The following is a 16,581-nucleotide window of genomic DNA, read 5'->3' on the forward strand; positions in this document are numbered from 1 at the left end:
GACAACCTATTTGTCAGCATTCTGATGCTGCCATAAAAAGGAGTAGACGAGGCTTGACTTTTCACCTACTTATTTTCTCTGTAGATAATATCCCCTAGGTCCAGGAGATGGGATGGAAGGGGGACATTCCTGTGGGTTGAGGTCAGAAGCTGGGGAGACTGACTTGGAAGATGGCCAATGAGAAGATGAGAATTGGGGAATGGAAAGGGAAGGGTTTGGGGGTCAGAGGTTAGTATCGGCTACGACAAGGTCGGGGCCAGATCTGTTGTACTCAATAAATGGAATATTTCAGCAAAGATTAATTGTTTGGGAGTGCAATTTATTTGAGTTGACATCGAAACCTGACACTATTCTCCAAAGTACCTGAAGGCAGGACGAGAAGTAACAGGTGAAAGATCATTAAAGAGAGATCCAATCTGGAACTAAGGAGACATTTTTCTGATAGTGAGAACAATGAATCAGTGAAATGTCTTACCTCCAAAAGTTGTTGGTGCTCCATCACTAGAGGTTTTCAAGAAGAAACTAGACAGTCATTTATCTGGAATGATATAGGGCAGAGGTGTCAAACTCAATTCCATTGAGGGCCGCATCAGGGCTGTGATTGACTTTGGGGGAGTGGATGGGTGGGCATGGCTGGCTGGGTGGGTGTGACCAAGTGGATGGGCGTGACCAACTTGATCCCACTCACTGGGCATGGCCAACCCCTAAACATCTGTCCAGTTCTAATAGAAATTAAGTACCAGGACAAAAGGAGGAACATATATAATCATGATATCAAAATTAGCAGTCTTAAGGAAGAAGAACAAAAGTGAAATAAACATAACTCTTTGGGTTTTATTTTCTGAACTCCTGTCAAATTCTCTAGTCTGAGTTTGTGTGGTGTCATTTAAATACCTGAACCTCAATTTTACTCTATAGTTGTACAGCCTACTATTAGCACTTTATCAACCTCATCTCCAGATTTACCTTGACAGTGGAAAAAACAAATTGTCACATATCCATATTTATTTATTTATTTATTTATTTATTTTATTCAATTTGTATACCACCCTTCTCCTAGTGGACTCAGGGCGGTGCACAGCCAGGACTAAAACACATACCAATACAAAATTTAAAATTATTAAAAGAATTACATAACTTTGGCCCAAATTTAAAACAATTCAAATTAAAACCCATTGACAATTTAAAAAGCTAAAAAACTAAAAAAAGACTAAAAAAAGAGGGGGGGTTCACGCCAGCCCTGCTTGATGGAAAAGAAAAGTTTTTAGGGCACGGCGAAAGACCCAGAGATCCGATATCCTTCGTATCTCCGGGGGCAAATCGTTCCAGAGGGCAGGAGCTGCCACAGAGAAGGCCCTCCCCCTGAGGGTCGCCAGCCGACATTGCCTGGCTGACGGCACCCTGAGGAGTCCCTCTCTGTGGGAGCGTACTGGTCGATGGGAGGCTTTTGGTGGCAGAAGGCGGTCCCGCAAATACCCAGGTCCTATGCCATATCCACACCATCCAGCCTTTGTCTTTAATATCAGCTGCTAATGTTAACTTCCAAGACCTCTCTGACAACAATTTTGGCTGACAACAACATTGAAAGATAGACCTCAGCAGATTTAGGCTTTAAATTTACATTTGTTGGGTATATCCTTCAGTCTTATTTTATTTTTTTATTTTATTAGTCATATTTCTATGCCGCCCACTCTCCGAGGACTCTGGGCGGCTTACACCAAAAACAGTCTACTAAATAGCATATTGCCCCCAACAATCTGAGTCCTCATTTTACCCACCTCGGAAGGATGGAAGGCTGAGTCAACCTTGAGCCGGTGAGATTTGATCCGCTGATCTGCTGAACTAGCAGTCAGCTGAAGTAGCTGCAGTACTGCACTCTAACCACTGCGCCACCTCAGCTCTCTTTTTTAAGTCTTGCTAGATACATCCTTCAATCTAGTTAAACGTAGGAATTCAAAAGTGGCAATAGCAGCAGAATCCTATCTATAGTTAGTGGCAGCTAAATTAGTAACTGCAGTAGAAGTCAATATTTTAGCAGTGACCCTTTTGTTTTAATAGGCAACCTGCCATTCTTCAAAAGGTTCTCTGTTTCCTCTAAGCTTCTGATCCCTGTTTCAAATTTCAGAGTCGTTTCATGGTTTTGCAAATTTTACCTGTCCTCCCACTGAGGCTGAAAATGTAGTCACAGAACTCTTAGGAAGAAAACATTGTTGAAATTTTTTACGTTTCTTTTTACTGCATAGGATAGTGTAAACTGGAAACAGTGAGGCAGTCTGTGTTAACCTGATCAACCATTAATATTTAATTATTCTTTTCTCTCCCTTTTGTCTCTTGTTGCGTTTCAGATTATCAGTTTATTAAATGTCTTTACACCACAGAAATCTCTGGAGGAGTTCCAGGATGTGTAAGTAATGCAGTCAAGAGAGAAACTTTGCTGTGAGGGAGGGGTAGTAATCGCTTTGGTATCTTCCAGGGAAAACTAAGAGCTAAGAACAACAAAATATAAAAAGCTTCTTCTTTCTTAGAAACTGCTTAAGGAGCAGCTCAAGGCAATCTTGAGTTTTGCAGATTCTAGGCTTCTACTACTTTGGGTATTTCAGAAATCAATTACAGCTTGATGTAGGAATAGAAAAATAGAGAATGGCCACTGAGAATCCTAATAGAAACAGTTGAGCAAATGTATAAATCGGCTACAGGGAATGAGGAAGAAAAATGAATACAGGACACATACATAGGCAATGGCTCCCAGGAATTTGATTTAATTGCTTTGTGATGGGACTTACTTCTGCATTTCCTGAGATATGCAGGATTTTGAAAGTTTGGCAATTCACCTTTAAGTCATCTCACTTTAAGAGAAAGAAAAAGAGTAGAATGAAAAGTGAAACACTTTCTTTCATTAGAGTTTATGATAACCCATGGCTCTAAAATTATCTGACAGAAAAAAAATATTAATATTTCTATTGAACATTATTTTCTCTTGCTTGGCACATAATCAAATCTGAGTAATCTATAAATTAATTTGTTGTCCTCACTTTGTATCTTATGATGAGAGAAGGCAAATCTTGACTGGACAACCAATTCCTCTCCCAAATATTTTGAACACATAGTTATTTTAAAATCTACCAAATTTCATATATATATATATATATATATATATATATATATATATATATATATATATATATATATATATATATATTGTTCTTTTTAATTCATAGGTTCAAATGTATAATACTTTTCTAGTCAGGGTTTTTTCCTATGTAGCTCAAGATGTTTGTGTAGCCATAGTGGGGTGATATCTCAAATCACCACTTTCAGGCTTTATCAGACATTTTGTGTTGTCTGTTCTGAGACTTATGGGAGACTGGGATAGTACTATTTCTGTTTTATGAGACTTCTTCAGCCAGCCACACCCATATTTTATGACTCCTCCCTGTAAATATATATATATATATATATATATATATATATATATATATATATATATATATATATATACATATACATATATATATATATATATGTATATATATGTATATATATGTATATGTATATATATATATATATATATATATATATATATGAAAGATAATTAGCGCAATAAGTCAAAGATTTAATGAGATGTGTGAATTTACTCCATATATACCTAAACAAAGCAAAAGGAAACTTATAGGCTTGTTACAATAATTATTGCAGTAAAAATATATTTAGGATTAGAAATAAGGCCAAAATTCAGAATCTAACCCTAGATATATCTATTTAAACAATGCAGGTGACAAAGATGTTGCCAGTCAGAATTTGAAATCACATATTGTTCTAACTCTTGATTTGTTTATTAAAGAAACTAAGTTTTTCAAGCTTAAATGTTAAGCCATAAACTACTCTTTATAAGGTATGATTAACATATATTATCATTTGGTGACTGAGGACAAGCAATTTGCCAGTTTGGTCTAGTGCAGGGGTCGGCAACCTTAAACACTCAAAGAGCCACAAAGTCCTAAACGGAAGACCCGCGTTCAATTCTGGAGCCGACCAGAAGTCCGGTTCCCCCACCATACAGTCTCCTCCTAGTGCGGCGTTCTTTTTTCTCTACCAGTCCTAACTGAAAACCCTATCAATTGTGGAGCTGACCGGAAAACCCGCCCCTTGCCATAGACTCTCCTCCTGGCAAGCCCTGCTTCCCTCTCCCCCAACCGGAAGCTCCTCTCAAAATTGTGGTGCTGACCGGTGACAGGGAGCCGCAGCAGAGGGATGAAAGAGCCACATGCGGCTCCAGAGCTGCAGGTTGCTGACCCCTGGTCTAGCGGTTAAGGAACTAGGCTAGAAAGCAGAAGACCATGAGCCTTTGTCATGAAAGCTAGGTGCAGACAGTGAGTTCTAGTCCTGCCTTAGTCATGAAAGCTGATTTGGTGACTTTGGGCCAGTTACCAGTAGATAGTGAATTCTAGTTCCATCTCAGTCTTGAAAGCCAGCTGAAGGACTTTAGACCATTCACTCTCTCTCAGCCCAACTCACCTCACAGGGCTGTGGTGAGGAGGATAGGAGAAATGGATGGAGGAAGACATGTTGGATATAGTCAGTGCCTTGAATATATTTGTATAAAATAATAAAGGCGGGATACAGACAAACATAGCTCAAGCAATATATGAGGAAAAATTTGATGGTTTTATCAGGTATTTGTGAAAGGTTGAAATTGTAGAAAGGAATGCTATACCGGAAGCATCTCACAGATGCCAAAGAGTGATGATGTCACTTTGTTCTCCTGTCTAGTTATTTAGTAATGGAGTTGATGGATGCCAATTTGTGCCAGGTGATTCAAATGGAATTAGATCACGAGAGAATGTCTTACCTGCTCTATCAGATGCTGTGTGGTATCAAACACCTTCACTCTGCAGGAATCATTCACAGGGTAAGCCGGCCTCTCTCTATGGAAATAAGAACGATTTCCCCACAAGAATGAAATGAAGAAAATTATGAATGTTACCCTTGTGCATTCTTTCTCAAGCTTTTATTGTACTTCTATCATCGCCAGAAACACCGGAATAAGCAGCAGTGTAGATTTCAAAGCCCAAGAGGGGAGCACATGGAACCCTAAATTTGTTGTTTGCATCCCTGAAATCTATTGTAACTACATTTGTTATGGTAACAAGGTTTTTAAGATAGAAAACATGCAAAAGTACAAATCCTGTTGTTTTAGAAACTAAAGGGAAAGCCCCCTCCTCACCCAAAATCCTCTAAAATAATCAATAATATTGAAAATCCTGGTCTGTGAGACCATGTCAAGAAATTAATCCCACAGGAAGACTAAAACTATATTTTTGAGATTGTGTATAACAAAGATTGTCTATAAACAAGGGACATGGTGGCTCAGTGGCTAAAATGCTGAGCTTGTCAATTGAAAGGTCGGCAGTTCAATGGTTCAAATCCCTAGTGCCGCGTAACAGGGTGAGCTCCTGTTACTTGTCCCAGCTTCTGCCAACCTAGCAGTTTGAAAGCATGTAAAAAATGCAAGTAGAAAAATAGGGACAAGCTTTGGTGGGAAGGTAACAGCGTTCCGTGCGCCTTTGGCGTTTAGTCATGCCGGCCACATGACCATGGAGACGTCTTCGGACAGCGCTGGCTCTTTGGCTTTGAAACGGAGATCAGCACCGCCTCCTAGAGTCGGGAACGACAAGCACATATGTGCAAGGGGAACCTTTACCTTTACCTATAACAAAATTTTGCAAGTCTCATTGTGACTATACCTCCACCCCTTCACTCCAATGAGTCTGGAAGGCATCTACCTGATTCGCTTCCAACCATTGTCTCATTTCTCAGATCTTAATAAGTGTTTCAGCCCCTTTTGCCTAAAAATGGATCTTGCATATTTCCATCAATGCCATCTTCCTTATTGTCTACCTGGTTCCACTTAGGGGTTATGACACTGTCAAAAGCCAGGGAAATCAGGAGACTCAGGCAGTTCAAATGAGTTTGTGACCTTAAGCTCTCTATAAAAATCTGAGCTACTAACGGTCAAGGGAAATAACGGGAATAAAAGGCATTCAAGGTGGGCTTAGGTCTCTTGCGGGTGCGTAGGTACTCATGACTTACAATGCATTTGACCTTTCCCTTGGGCTCAGTCTGGTCAACTCCTACAGACACAAACACAACCATTTTGTTGCATCACTGGCCCATTATTGATGCTCTCAACTGTCCCCAAAAATGTTAAATGAGGTCCTTGGGTGGCCATCAAACTTTTGGCAATCGCTGAAATGCTGATTACCTTCCTTGCCTCAGCAATAAATCATCTTCAGCCAGCTGTAAGCCCTCTTGGGTCTTCCATTTCACACTCTTTTCCCACAATAGACAAAAACCAATGATATTGTGGGTGTGAGACTAATGCCTTTCCCTTTCTCTCTCTGTTGCATCTCTTTCAGGATTTAAAACCAAGTAATATTGTGGTAAAATCGGACTGTACGTTGAAGATCCTGGATTTTGGACTGGCCAGGACTGCAGGCACTAGCTTCATGATGACACCCTATGTGGTCACACGCTATTACAGAGCACCAGAAGTCATCCTGGGAATGGGCTACAAGGAGAATGGTAGGACATATAAATATGGAGAAAATTGGGACTGTCAGTTGTCTAGGGAAGTAAGTTGTCAGTTGTCAGAGAAAAGTAAGGACTGTCAGTTGTCTAGGGAAGGAAAGGAGGAGCAAAACCAGATCTGGATAGGATCTGACTTTGTAAATGTCGTTTGATGAAGCCAACATGAAAACAAAAAAACTTTACTATCTTACACAAGTAAAGGATTGCAATACCATCAATTCCAGATTCAACAGACTGTAGGGGAGAATTTGCAAGTCCTAGGTCTTATATTAAAAGCCATAACCACTGGGCATCTTATTTGTCAATTTGAGAGTAGAAATAACATGTCTATTGAATTCCCTGCTAAATTACTACAAGAAGAGTTACTAAGGATAAGAGTATGGTGCAATTAAGAAATAACATTGGATGCCATCCAAAACAACGTTATAATGCTACACCATACACCTCTCAACCTGAGATATAAAGAGCTAATTTAGATAAATATAAGGCCCTTCTATGTACGAGGACTGTTCCGGTCTAAGGTTAGTGTTGTGTCCAAAGGTGCCTATAATGCTGCCAATCTCTAAGGGTTATTCAGCAGCTGAGATGATTAACTTCTCCAGTTAGCTGCTGAGCCTGAAGATTTTTTTTTAGCAGTTTTACAGCATTTATTCCTGGCATGTTACTGATGGCAGAAACGTCTGCGTTTAGGTTTTCATTTTTTCCCCTAGCAAATAATACCACAGCATCTTGATATAATATTCTTCTCATTAAAAAAACAAACAAACACCAAGCTTTGTTTCACTATCCACAAAGCCATTTTTCAATGCTGCAGAAGGAAATGAAGAAAGAATAAGGATTGGGAGCAAGGGGGAATTAAGATGTAATCTCCACCTTCTTGACTTCAGGGAACAGCAGCTGTGGCAAGGTCACAAATGTGATGGCACAAAATTTCTGCAGAGTAAGAAGGAAAGCCCAAAGGCGGCATGAAGATGAACTCGTGTTAGAGCAAAAGAGCAGCCTTTGTCTCTGCCATATTTCCAGCCTTCTAATCTTTACTGGATTCAAAGCATGTCCTTATTAATCCTTCCCTTCTCCAAATTGGCCTTCATCAACTACTTTTGCCAAACTCGGCAGAGGTATGGAGGCTTCAGGCCTAACCCAGGGGTGAAATCCAGCAGGTTCTGGAAAACCGGTAGCGGAAATTTTGAGTAGTTTGGAGAACCGGCAAATGCCACCTCTGGCTGGCCCCAGAGTGGGGTGGGAATGGAGACTTTTCAATATCCTTCCCCCAGGAGTAAGGAGGGAATGGGGATTTTGCAGTATCCTTCCCCCGGAGTGGGGTAGGAATGAGGATTTTGCAGTATCCTTCCCCTGCCACTCCCACCAAGCCACTCCCACCAAGCCACACCATGCCCACCAAGCCACGCCCACAGAAACAGTAGTAAAAAAAAAATGGATTTCACCACTGGCCTAACCACAATGCAGTTACTTTGATTTAGTGTAAAAAAAAATATAATGGCATGATTTATATCACACAGTTGATTGATTCACACATACACTAACTCCAAAGCAAGCAAAGGACATGATGGGTTTGCTGAGGCATTTGGCTTTTTTTTAAAAAAAATAAAAAATAAATCTGTGACTCCTTTCCTCCCATTCCTTTCTGGTGGAAAGTTTAATCTAGAACAGAGGTGGGGAACGATGGTCCCTTTATGACTTGTGGGCTTCAACTACAGAATTCCTGAGCCTCTTGTTGTGGGCCGCCAGCAGCCAGCAGAGCCGGCAGCAGATTCGGACAGTGAGGAGGTTGGGGAGGAATGTGGGCCAGTCCTGGAGTCTGGGGAAGGCTCGGATGGATGGCTTTGAGTCAGACACAGAGAGGGCCAAGGCCATCTGGTAGTTCTTTGCTGCCTCCGGAGTCTCCGGAGTCTGACATCAGAGAGGCAGAAGAATAGCGTGAGCCTATTCCCAGTGTGTGCTAGCGCAGAGCTGCCAGGAGACAGGAACAATTAAGGAAACAGGGTTGACTTGGGAGTAAGGCTTGGAGATAATTGGCCCCTCCTATAACACATAAAAGAGAAGTGAACGGGATGTAAGCTTTTGCAGGAAGCAATTAGTTCATCTGGTCAGTAAAAGCTCTGGAAAAGCTCTGTTTGACTCTGTGCTAAGTTTGGCCTTGCCCTGCATTTGGCAATTAGTTCTCTGGCAGCATTCCAAGGGAGATAAGGTGAGTGTTTGTAAACACTCCCCTGATAGACTTTTGAGAAGCCTTTCAGACTGGGAATGACAATAATTCACAGCCATTTGAATTAAAGAGGTTTGCCGGGACTAAGTTTGTGTTGTTTACTTTCTAAGGAAGCCTAGGTCAGAAGACCTGTATGGCCGGCTCAGGAATTCTGGGAATTGAACTCCACAAGTCATAAAAGGGCCATTGTTCCCAATCCCAATCTAGAAAGAGGGGAGGTCTATTAAGATCAGAGCAACAAAAAGCCATTTTGGCAACACTTCTTCTGGAGCAATATTTGAACTTTAAGTTTCTCAACTCAGCTGTAGAAAACCTAAAATCCTCTATTATCATAAAAATACAGTATTGACTTTCGGTGAGTCCAGTTTGATGCTACCATATTAAAAAACATGAATAATGAATATAGTCCTTATATTTAGGTCCCTAGGTGACTGGAGAAGATAGTAATGTGAAAATTGTACCCTACTATACCATAATTCTGGGATGCGGTGGCTCAGTGGCTAAGACGCTGAACTTGTCGATCAGAATGGTTGGCAGTTCGAATCCCTAGCGCCACATAATGGAGTCAGCTCCCGTTACCTGTCCCAGCTTCTGCCAACCTAGCAATTCGAAAGCATATAAAAATGCAAGTAGAAAAATAGGGACCACCTTTGGTGGGAAGGTAACAGCGTTCCGTGCGCCTTCGGCATTTAGTCATGCCGGCCACATGACCACGGAATTGTCATCAGACAGCGGTGGCTCTTTGGCTTAGAAATGGAGATGAGCACCACCCCCTAGAGTTGGGAATGACTAGCACGTATGTGTGAGGGGAACCCTTGCCTTTACTTTATACCATAATTGTGCAATTTTCTTTTTTTTTTTAAAAAAAAATGGGGTGGATAGAGTTGGGGAGGAAACTCTTCTAGCCCAAATGCTAACAAGAGAAGGTGATTATTTTGTTGTGCTCAATTCTTTTTATCCTACCAAGGATTTGTGTGCTTAAAAAGAATCCCTGCTAATAGTACATAATTATGATATGATTACATAAATGACATGGATCAAGGCTGCAAATAAAACAACAGAAATGCATTCATTAGATTGCTACTTTTGCTGTTTTGCTAAAAAAAAATTAAGATGAGAATACCTTGTGTGTGTTAAATGTAATGAGGAATTTCTGCATCTTTGAAAGCCTTCCCTTTTAAGTTGGGGAATCCAATTAGCATCCTGCAGCTCTTTTAACTGACATTTGACTACAATCTGCAAGCTGACATTTAGTAGCTGATTTCTCCCTTGCTTAAATTGGATAAAACTGTGGGCTGCTTTTAAAGTACGCCTTGTATGTGCTATTTCAAACTGTCAGTTGTCCTAAAAGTAATTCTAGTTGCAGTTAGTTATCAATAGAACTCACTTAGATATATATATATTTTTAAAAAATGATAATAAAGGATGAGATGCTTTGGAAATCTTCTTATTCAGAAGTTTTATAATAGCCAACTGGGAAAAAAGGCGAGTTCAAGTGTTGGTTTTGATTTAGAATGTAAGCTCTAATGAAGCACAGTGCCAGGTTTTCAGGCGGTCTTCAAATAAATTGCATCGCAAACAAAGTCTTTTATAAAACAAATTTCCATTTTATTAAGCATAGCACTTTTTACACCGACTCGTTGCAGCCGGCACTGACGTGCTGCCCCAAAACCCCTCCTCTTCCTTCCCCCGCTCCTCTGCATTCATTGGCCATCTTCCCAATCATTCACCCCTAATCTACTGCTCCAATTCAAAGAATTTCCCCCCTCCCATCCATCTCCTAGGGGACATTATCTCCAGAGGAAATAAGTAGGTGAAAGGCAACCGTCCCATTGCAGACGCCTGCATTCTCCTTCTTATGTCAGCACTAGGATAAATGCATCTTGATGTGCTGACACACAGGACTTATTAAGACTTATTAAGGACTTATTAAGTTTCGGTGGATAGGGCAGTGATGGCTAACCTTTTTGCTGTCGCGCGCCAAAAGTGGGGGGGGAGCACGGGGGTCATGTGCGTGCATGCCCACACCCATAATTCAATGCCCCTGCAAGCATACGCACCCCCCCTGCTCCCCCTGCTTTTGGAACGCGATGGCAAAAAAGTTACTGGTGGGCCCAGTAGGCCTGTTTTTCGCCCTCCCCAGGCTCCAGAAGCTTTCTAGGAGGCTGGGGAGGACGAAAATGGTCTCCCCTTCCCCCGGAGGGCCTCCGGAGGCTGGAAATGGCTCATTTCCCGACTTCCGGTGGGCCCGGAAGGCCCAAAAATCAGCTGGCTGGTGTGCGTATGTGCGCTGGAACTGAGCTATGGCATATCTGTGCCCACAGATATGGCTCCGTGTGCCACCTGTGGCACGTGTGCCATAGGTTTGCCATCACGGGGATAGGGTACATGAGGACATAATATAGGAAATCTACACTGGATCAGACAAAAAAAAAGGCCAAATAATAATTGGCAAGCATAAGAAACTACAAAAATGCATGAGTATGATGTCATTTTCCATTCAGGTTGCCAATGTGGTCTTCCTTTTCCACTGAACAGAATTCAGACATCCCTCTGAACTAAAACATCTACTAGAACTTCCTCAAGAAATCCATGATCAGGCTCATTATGTCATTCCTGTGATAGTTAAAATGAATTGATATATTTCACATAGGCAAAACTAGACTAGGATATCGTGCAATCAATAATCCAGTAATTTTGCTGCTTGGTGAAAGTCAAATGAGAAAGGAATACATCTATAAATGGGGCTACAGACTATTGTCATGTGAGAAAATAATTTCAGATTTTCGATTCCTGGAACATTGTAGATATAATAGAACCATTGTAAGAAAGAAGAGACACAGATTTTATTTTTAATTTTCCTTCTAGATTTAAAATATCAGGAAATCATCTTAAATTTTTGGAAGGAACGTCATTTATTTTAAATTAATGTCCATCCATTGTGCTATCTGCCTTTTAGGGCCACTCCATGCTTTCATTTTTCTCCCAATCCAAGTTTATGGATAATATATTTTACCCTTGTTTACTTACCTCCTGTTCCCAAGATTCCTAAATTACTGTTCCCTTTAAAATACTGGTCCAATATATTGGACTTGCTTTTTCAGACATCTTGTCCTCTAAATGAAACATTTTATACAGTATTTGTTTTGATTAATAAAAAGAATAGCTTGGGTCCACAGCAATTTGTTTCTTTGTCACAGATACAAAAAAGAGAAGCAGAAAGGAAAAGAAAATAGATTTGAAGAGAATTAGAAAATTATTACTAGGCATACCATGGATGATACTGGATAGAATAAGAACCCACTCTTTTTCATGGTGGGTTCATATTGCTAAAACGGTTGGATTTAAGCTTGAATATTAAGTTGTGTGTGCGCCTGTAATAAACAACAACACATGCACAATATTACTTATAACTGGGAAAGTGTGACATCTGCAAGTTGACAGGACTCTCCAAGTCTTAACATTTGGACTCTGCCAGTACCCAGCAGTCATTGCAATTGCCTCCCCATTACAGAGAAAAGTAGCCAACAGGATAGGATAAAATTAATAGGCAAAGGAATCTATGACACGAGTGTTAAGCTCGCTGCATCATGTTGCTGTCACATGACATTTTGCAACATTTTTCCCATTCGCGAGCTGGGGTGGGCATGGCCTGTGCATGATGCATCCGGCCCGCGGCTGCCAGTTTGACACACCTGATCTATGACTATCCTAGGTTGAGAAAACCATGTTATATCTCCAGATTGTAAAAAGTATTTGTATAATGACCCTCTATAACAGGGATCTCCGAACTTGGCAACTTTAAGACATGTGGACTTTAACTCCCAGAATTCCCCAGCCATCATGGCTGAATGAGGAATTCTAGAAGCTGAACGTCCATAAGTCTTAAAGTTGCCAAGTTTGGAAACCCCTGCTCTATAAAATCATCATCATCATCATCTATACTATAAAAATAATGTTGGTTAGAGCTCAATTCCATACTGGCAATGCCTTTAACTAGGTATAATTTTCCAGGATAAACCATGTTAAGATAAAAATGGTAAGGAGGCTTGATAGTGATAGGACATGCTAGTTTCAGTTGGAAGCAAAACTACTGGCACCAATTGGGGTACTTAAAACTGACTCAAAATGGAAGCCATGTCTTTCTTGAGGAATGTGGTAGGTACCATATATCAGACACTTCCTCCATGTAGTTCTATCATTGCTAAATATACTGATGTAGAGGTTTTTTTTGGCCTTATATCTGACACAGATAGAATGATGAATAATTACTCCATCATATTTCACATGTCCCTTAAATTTCTTTAAACTGGATCATGGGCAATTCTTTCGTTGTCTAACTGCCTGGCCCCTGTATTTTTCTTCTGTAATTATGGACTTGGGGCTCAGTTGGAGCAGCTACCGGTATTAATGAAAAATTACTTGGGGGAAGAATAGAAAGAAATATTAGAAATAATACCAGGCTCTTAATTAAACTCTGCTTCTCATGATAGCTTTACCTAAAAAAAAATATCCATAGCAAAAGTTGTTCCTGTATTTGTCTTATAGCTAGTCATTTCACCTTAAAACAATGACCTACTATGGAATATCTCTTGATTTAGTCTTCAACTGAACATTTTGAGGAGTTCCAGTTTTCTTACTGATTAAAAGTATTGCTGATTTTGGGTGTGAGTGACCGACGGGGGGAAGATTTAGTGTTGATTTGCCTTCTGTCTTTGTTCCTTCCCAAGGACCACTTGATAATTAGTTACCACTCATACAATGAACCTGAAAAACAGATCTAAAGTATTGTATTTTCTATAAATCTCTCTCTGTCCATTCATGACCTACTTCGTGGGTCCTTTTAGGTTTCTCTGTTGCGATCAAAGAACCGCCGCAAACATTTTTAAAGCAATCCATCAGTTGAAATACAAAGCAACCCACCCATCCCTCAATGTTTATAAAATCTCTCTCTATGTCTAATAGGATGACCTTACCAGATTAGCTGAGCCCTTTAAAACACTGAATCTCATCAGCTGCATGCTTCTTTGTGGACACATTAACTGAAAGGCTCCCATACTGTGGCTTATTCCTGTACAGTCATCATTCTGAGAGTAAGACAATAAAAAAGGGTTGAGAAGAAACAAGGTGATTATAACTTGTTGGCTGTATACAGTAGTGGCCAAAATTGTGGAAACCTTTTGGGGAAAGTGTATTTTTGAGGTTTGATGGCTAATAACACCAATTTTGGGGGGGAGTTTCAAGATAATCATATTCCACTGCTGGAATGATCTGGGAATAGCCCAGATCTTAACCTAATTGAAAATCTATGGAGCCGACTAAAGAAACTTGTTAATCAGAAGCGACCCAGCAATAAAACCCAGTTAATAGAAGCAATCATTCAATCTTGGTTTCACATTATAACAGCTGCAGAACTAAAAGACTTGGTTCACTCCATGGGAAGACATTGTAAGGCCGTCATTCATGCTAAAGTTTACCCAACTAAGTATTATCTGACATGGTGATAATTTTTGTATATCTCATTTTTTCTATGGTGATAATTTTGGTATATCTCTTTTTTCTACATATTTCACTTTTCCTCTTTATGCTGTCACTGCTATTCTAATAGCAAATCCTTCATAAAAGTTATTGCATTACATTCTTGATTAAATTATCTTTCCATTAATATATAATTTTACAGTACTACTCCAAAAAAAAAAAAAAGTGGTGTTATTAGCTAGTTTTAGAAAATACACTTTTCCCAAAAGGTTTCTACAATTTTTGCCTCTACTGTAATTTATAGGCATTCCTAGCAAGTGGCAGTATACTAAAAGAAGAGTCTTTGAATAGCCTTAAAAAAGGACTTAGGACATCATCCCCGTATTGCTTATCCAGATATATAAAACAGTCTGACTTAGAGATTGTAGTAGCTGGAAACGTATAAATGTGGCTTGGAAACGGGACTCCACGTAAAGGCTATAAGGAAACATAGCGGGAATCAAAAGCTCATAAAAGATTCCTTTTTTTACTACATCTTCACCACACGGCAACCATTGACCCAGTTTTTATTTAATCCTCCCAAATGCTATTAAGTAGCCCTTTTGGAATGATTAGCTTTTCTCATCTCCACGTCCCAAATGCATTTACTTTGTAATTTCCTTGTGCAGGAGAATAAACAAGAACATGTAATGAGAATACCTCAAGTTTTCTGGTACTGTTTAAAATGGAGTGACCTGGGTGAAACAGATTACTAGGTTTGATTCTCCCTGCGTAGGGGTCAGTTAGAAATGATTGGAGCTACATGCCATGCTGTCCACGTTCAAAATAAGTCATGATGAATTTAGAAGGCTTTATTCCCAGAAAAAGGGGTATAAGATTTCATCTCTGAATAACTAAGGTCTTTATCTATGGCTCATGTTATAAGAAAGTGGAACATTAATACCAAGTGCCAATGCTTTTGAAATTAAATTTGCTGTTCTTTCAATAAAGGGGAACAGAAGTTTGATGAAGTAGGTATTTTCTGGTTTGGTGGACCTCTGAGCTGCTTCTTTTTATGAAATATAGGTAGTCCTCAACTTACGGCCACAACTGAGCCCAAAATTTATGTTGCTAAGCCGCAGAGTTATTAAGTGAGTTTTGCTCCATTTTACGACCTTCCTTGCCACATTGGTTAAGTGCAGTAGTTAAGTTAGTAACACGGTTATTAAGTGAATCTGGCTTCCCCATTGCTGATCAGAAGGTCGCAAAGGGGGGGGGAATCAAATGACACCGGGACATTGAAACCATCATAAATATGAGTCAGTTGTTGCCAAGCATCCGAATTTGGATCGTGTGACCATGGGATGCCTCCATGGTCATAAGTGAAAAAAAGATCCCCCTTTTTTCAGTGCCGTTGTAATTTGGAACGGTCACTAAACGAACCGTTGTAAGTCGAGGACTACCTGTAATTGTGCATGGGGATGGGTATTTTGCCTGTCTGTGTGTGTGTGTATGTGTGTATCTGTATTTTTTTTGAAAAAAATGTTTGGTGGAAGGTACATAAAATTGTGCTTTCTCTGATCAACCTCCTCTTTTCCCCCTCCTATAGGATCCAAAGTGTTTTAGTTAACTTTTCCTGTTCCTCCCTCCCCCACTTTCCCTTTTCTCTCTCTTCATTTCCCTGTCTCTGCCGTCCTAGTGGATATATGGTCAGTAGGATGCATTATGGGAGAAATGGTGCGCCATAAAATCCTCTTTCCAGGAAGGGACTGTATCCTTATGCCATTTGCAATTTCCATTGAATTATTTATTTCCCATCCCATCAAATACAGAATATACAAGAGGAACACAAAGCTAGAAGCAAAACAAAAAACAAACCAAACCCCCGAATTGTAGAGGTGTGTGGAATTATTATTGGAGTCATCTGAGATCCAGGGATGATGGGGGAAAAAAAAAGAGAAGCAAATATATGGCAAATATTGTCACGTCCAATTTTACTACTCTACCTTTATATGTGTTAACGCTTTTAAGAAAATAGCTGATGTGTTTCTTTAAGCTTTTTTTATTATTATTATTACTTCCCCACTCCCTTTTTGGCTTGATGTTTTCAACATTGTACTCCTTTTGATCTTTGTGGTGGCATCATAATCTTTTGCTTGCTAATGCATCGTTGGTTTGGGTCCACCTTCGCGTTGTATGGATTCAGAGATGGGTCAATACAACATTTATGCTGAATGTTTTGATTTATTCCTCTGTTGCCTAGAAATGTTCTTCAGCCCTTTCTGATGTAGTTACTCCGATTTTCAGAA

At 39.9% G+C, this 16,581-nt stretch overlaps 1 protein-coding gene across 4 annotated transcripts in view; it reads left to right on the plus strand.

Annotated features, from left to right (window-relative positions):
* The window catches only part of MAPK10 (mitogen-activated protein kinase 10), a 122,958-nt gene that overhangs the window by 44,270 nt on the left and 62,107 nt on the right, over positions 1–16,581 (plus strand). For 3 of the 4 annotated variants that reach the window (XM_070949077.1, XM_070949078.1, XM_070949079.1), the window contains 3 exons: positions 2,346–2,404; positions 4,771–4,909; positions 6,417–6,582. In XM_070949077.1, coding sequence (XP_070805178.1) covers positions 2,346–2,404; positions 4,771–4,909; positions 6,417–6,582 — 364 coding nt within the window. Of the gene's footprint in view, positions 1–2,345; positions 2,405–4,770; positions 4,910–6,416; positions 6,583–15,971; positions 16,044–16,581 lie in introns of all 4 variants that reach the window. The other variant, XM_070949075.1, reaches the window with a different exon arrangement.

Source organism: Pituophis catenifer, unplaced genomic scaffold (genome assembly GCF_029215685.1).
Source record: "Pituophis catenifer annectens isolate HBS135680 unplaced genomic scaffold, rPitCat1.0.hap2 SCAF_8, whole genome shotgun sequence".
Lineage (NCBI taxonomy): Eukaryota > Metazoa > Chordata > Lepidosauria > Squamata > Colubridae > Pituophis > Pituophis catenifer.